This window comes from Arachis duranensis, chromosome 6 (genome assembly GCF_000817695.3).
Source record: "Arachis duranensis cultivar V14167 chromosome 6, aradu.V14167.gnm2.J7QH, whole genome shotgun sequence".
NCBI lineage: Eukaryota > Viridiplantae > Streptophyta > Magnoliopsida > Fabales > Fabaceae > Arachis > Arachis duranensis.
In genome coordinates, this window is record NC_029777.3 from 103,529,774 (window position 1) to 103,533,774 (window position 4,001).

The 4,001-nt window shown below is 29.3% G+C and overlaps 1 protein-coding gene across 1 annotated transcript in view; it reads right to left on the minus strand.

Moving 5' to 3' along the window:
- Positions 1-2,055: 2,055 nt before the first annotated feature.
- LOC107495351 (protein ACTIVITY OF BC1 COMPLEX KINASE 1, chloroplastic) overlaps positions 2,056-4,001 on the minus strand; it is a gene marked incomplete in the record, with an annotated part of 6,580 nt that continues 4,634 nt past the window's right edge. The window contains 6 exon segments of the mRNA XM_021125332.2: positions 2,056-2,340; positions 2,883-2,952; positions 3,033-3,180; positions 3,276-3,388; positions 3,509-3,580; positions 3,837-3,964. Of these exon segments, the coding sequence (XP_020980991.2) occupies positions 2,276-2,340; positions 2,883-2,952; positions 3,033-3,180; positions 3,276-3,388; positions 3,509-3,580; positions 3,837-3,964 (596 nt within the window).

Sequence of the window (4,001 nt, forward strand, 5' to 3'; positions counted from 1 at the left end):
AGAGTGACATCATAAAAAAGAGAGTGAAATTAACACTTCACCAAAAATTATTGTGTCAGTGACTCGGTGTGAAGTGTGAATGCAAAGAAGTCAAGAGCAACAACATACAGTGCAATGAGACACCAAGATGCGACTTACCCTGTCTTTCTCGTAATTTTGTCCCACCGCTTGGTCGTCAACTAAAATAATATGGCTGTGCTTTTAAGTTTCAATTTTCTTAAAAATAAAAATATAAAAAAGACCTACGTAGGATACTATTTTCTGCCGCCATACTTGGGTGGTGGTAGTGGTACACATCACAGGAAATATGACAAGCATTATGTGAATAACTTGCATATTAGACGGGAAGCTAGCATTGATTTTACACACTTGATTGCGTACCTGAATCTTGCCAAAGCCACACGCCCACACATTCCTAAAATCTTAATCAGAAATAATGAAATATAATGGTACATGGGAATCCACCAAAACCAACAAGAAAAAAGGCTGAAAAAATGGGAAAAAAAATCAACAACGATAACCATTATAAACTAGAATAAGACTGATGTGCGGGATAGTAAATTAATGATAATATATAATAAATATTAAAAATTGTTATATTTTGTAGAATTAAATTAAATATGTATAAACTAAAGTTAAGTTTAAAAAGTATTTTATTTAAAATAATTTATAGTACAAAAGATTTGAATGATGGAGTTATACAAAGTAACATTTTTATTTGGTAGTTTGATTTTTGCATTTGTTTTAGTTTATGGACTTAGTCTTTTTATGTGGCGCTCGTCCTCCTTTTTTATATTGGTTGTTGTTTGAGTTGTTGCTTTCTTCTTTTTTTCGAAGATGTATCTTGAATTTGTATGATTTTCTTTCTCCTTAATCTCTGCTGCGTTTGTTTCTGAGAACAGGACAAAACAAGAAACTAAGAAACTGAGAACAAGACAGGACAAGACATTGATGGACAGAGACACAAAATTGAAAAAAGTATAATTTTAACAATATTAAATTACAATTATATATAAAGTATTATAAAATAATATAAAAAGTATAAAAAGCAAAAATAATTAAAGTATTTTGTTCGTAAATTCAATTTAAAAATACAATAAATATATTTGTTTTGTAAATTGTCATCTAATATAATTATTTTTAAGCAAAGAGGTTCATTTGTGGGTGTTAATGTTTTTCATAGACGAACTACAAAAATTTTGATAAACCAATTGTCGATTTATTTGGTGATATTGTCCAAAGAATGATGCTTCATTGAATAAGTTTGAGATGTTGTGTAATTCGAAAAGAAAATAGGGATAAGAGACTTATAAATAGTTCAAATAGTATGGATTTTGAATATTTGTAACGTAAAATTTATTAAGATTAATAATATTATTATGACATTTGTAATATGGATGTTTATTACATTTAATGAGTTATTTATAGAAATTAATAAATTAATTATTAAGATTGTAAATTTATTGTATTATTATAACGGTAAGATATAATAAATATAGGAATATGAATTCAATGTACGTGTAAATTATAAATTTAGTTAGACACTATTAATTTCTAATTATTATCATTAGTAATTTTGCACCATAATTTACATATATTTCTATTATATATTCTTCTGTTTTTTTTTTTTTTTTGGTAATGTAGGTAAACTTATTCATCTACTTTTATATATTAAGAATAGATAAAAAAATTGAAAAAATGCTATAAAACCATCAAAATATATTATTTTTTAGCATTATTTTTACTTTTTTAGTCATCAATCAAATTCTTTTAGTTTATTAATCTAACAATATATTTTATCCCATACTTTTAATCATTAATAACTAATTAATGACTAAAAATAATAAATTCTAATGGTTTTTAACATTTATCAGAAGAAATTATGAGTACATTAATAGTTATGTGAAGTTATAAATTTATAACCGGATAAAAAAGATTATCAACCAAAGAATTACTAGGTGACTAGATCATTAGAACTTTCCAAAATAAGTCGCAGCTCGATATAAATGAAGACAAGTTATATTTGTAAAATAACATCGCGTTAAAAGAAGCTAAGAGATTATGACATTTTTGGACTTTTTCCCCATGAAACCTTGATATTTATTTACTGAGTAAAATAATGTTTCTATACATATGTAATATTTCTTTCCTATAGTTACAAGTGTGATAATTTTATTTAAATTTTCAAAGGATAATCCTTACAGCTACAAAAAGAGAGGAATATTATAGGATCGTATACTCATCTTCTGAAACAAATATAGTCCCTGAGATTCAGCTATCTATCGGATAACACTGAGTCACTCCAAGAAAGTAGAAGATCCCTGACAACAGTTGGGAAATCTGTATTCAAAACAAAACAAAAAATGAAGAATATTTATGTTTGGTTTGTCAGTTGCCATATAAGGTCAAGGAAGATAACAAATGAATGCATTTGGACAAAATTTTTGAAAACATTAATGCAATTTTGTTTCTAGAAAAAAGTTCTTTTGCATTTTGTGATGCTATTTATGTACTCGAGTAAAGTGCAAATGTACTTTGGAAAGATCATATGGAAAGAAATTTAACTATCAAAGAATAAAAGTCCATCTAGTATGTATCCCCAAAAGTTTGGTCCAAAGGACAAATCTACCATGAAAATGTCAACTTTTGGGTAAAATTGTCCACTGAATCAAGTCTTTCGAAGATGTTAGATGAACTTTTGTAATGGTAATTTTGTCCATCATAATCTTTTGTGAATACTTTTGTAGTCACTTCACTCTAAGTGTATTTTTAATTATGGAAAAACATTTTAAGTGAGAAAACATTGTTTTTAGTCAAGGTGCAAAAGAGAAAAAAGACATCCAAAAAGGAAAGTCACAATCAGGTTCTGCAAAGAGCTTTACCTCGAGCTACTTCTACTGCCACTGAGGGTAAGTCTATCTGATCTTCAACCAATCTATACACATCGACAAGCTGTATAAAACACAAGTATGAATAATGTAGCACAGCACCCCAATTATGTTTTAAGAATAGGTCATATAATCAGGACAAACCTCTTCAACATGAAGCTTTGAGTCCTCAGTCAAAGCAAGAAGAAGCTGTCTTCGTATTCCTTCGTCAACAATGAAAAGGCGTGCTCCATCTTTGATGGTGTCTGTGAGGTCCAGTTTTCTTTCAAATTTCAAGTCTCTCTGAGTTTGCCTGTATAAATAAGTCTCATGTTAATATTACTTATTAAATGGTTCAAAAGAAGAAAAGAAACCAAACATGCAATGGTGTTGCAACAAAATACAGACATGCGTTTAACTTGCACTGCTGGATTGCTGCTCATCTTGGCTACATTTTCCTTTGCAAGGATAATAAGGTTTTCAAGCCGTTTCCACTGGAAAAGACCGTCTTTGAAGAGAACCTGAAAGAACAAAGAACAATACAAGTTTATATAGGGAGTATAACCAAGATTTCACTCAAAGCAAAGAAAAAAAATGAAACTCATGCACAAAAGTTTATTAATTTTTAACGGCGTTCTAACCTGTATAAGACGTTCACGAAGAGCTGGATTTGGGTCTGTCAAAAGTCGCTTTGCTACATATGGATAGGCAACCTAATCGATATTCAAAAGGTAATTAATATATATTGGAAATTAAAATATGATAGTTGCTCCTTAAACCTTTTCTCTACAATAATGAACCATTTATCCAGTAGCAAAATGTTAAGTGCATCATTTCTTAACATATGAAGCAGCTTTTAAAAGCCAAAAATATATTTTACACATTTAAAGAAAAATAGAAAGGAGAAGAAGAAGAGTAGAGGGTGGGGGGATGGAAGTCATTGCTTCCCTTAACATCCAGAGCTTTTACCTCAAGAAATTTGAAGTCAGGCTTCAAAGTGAAACATATGCCTTCTTGAGTCAGTAAAGAACGAATTACGAGTGAAAACCTTTCGGGAATGCGGATGGGATAGTTGTAAACCAATTGGTTAAACTTTCCTGCATTGTATTTAATCAGAATATTAGTTGAGAATAA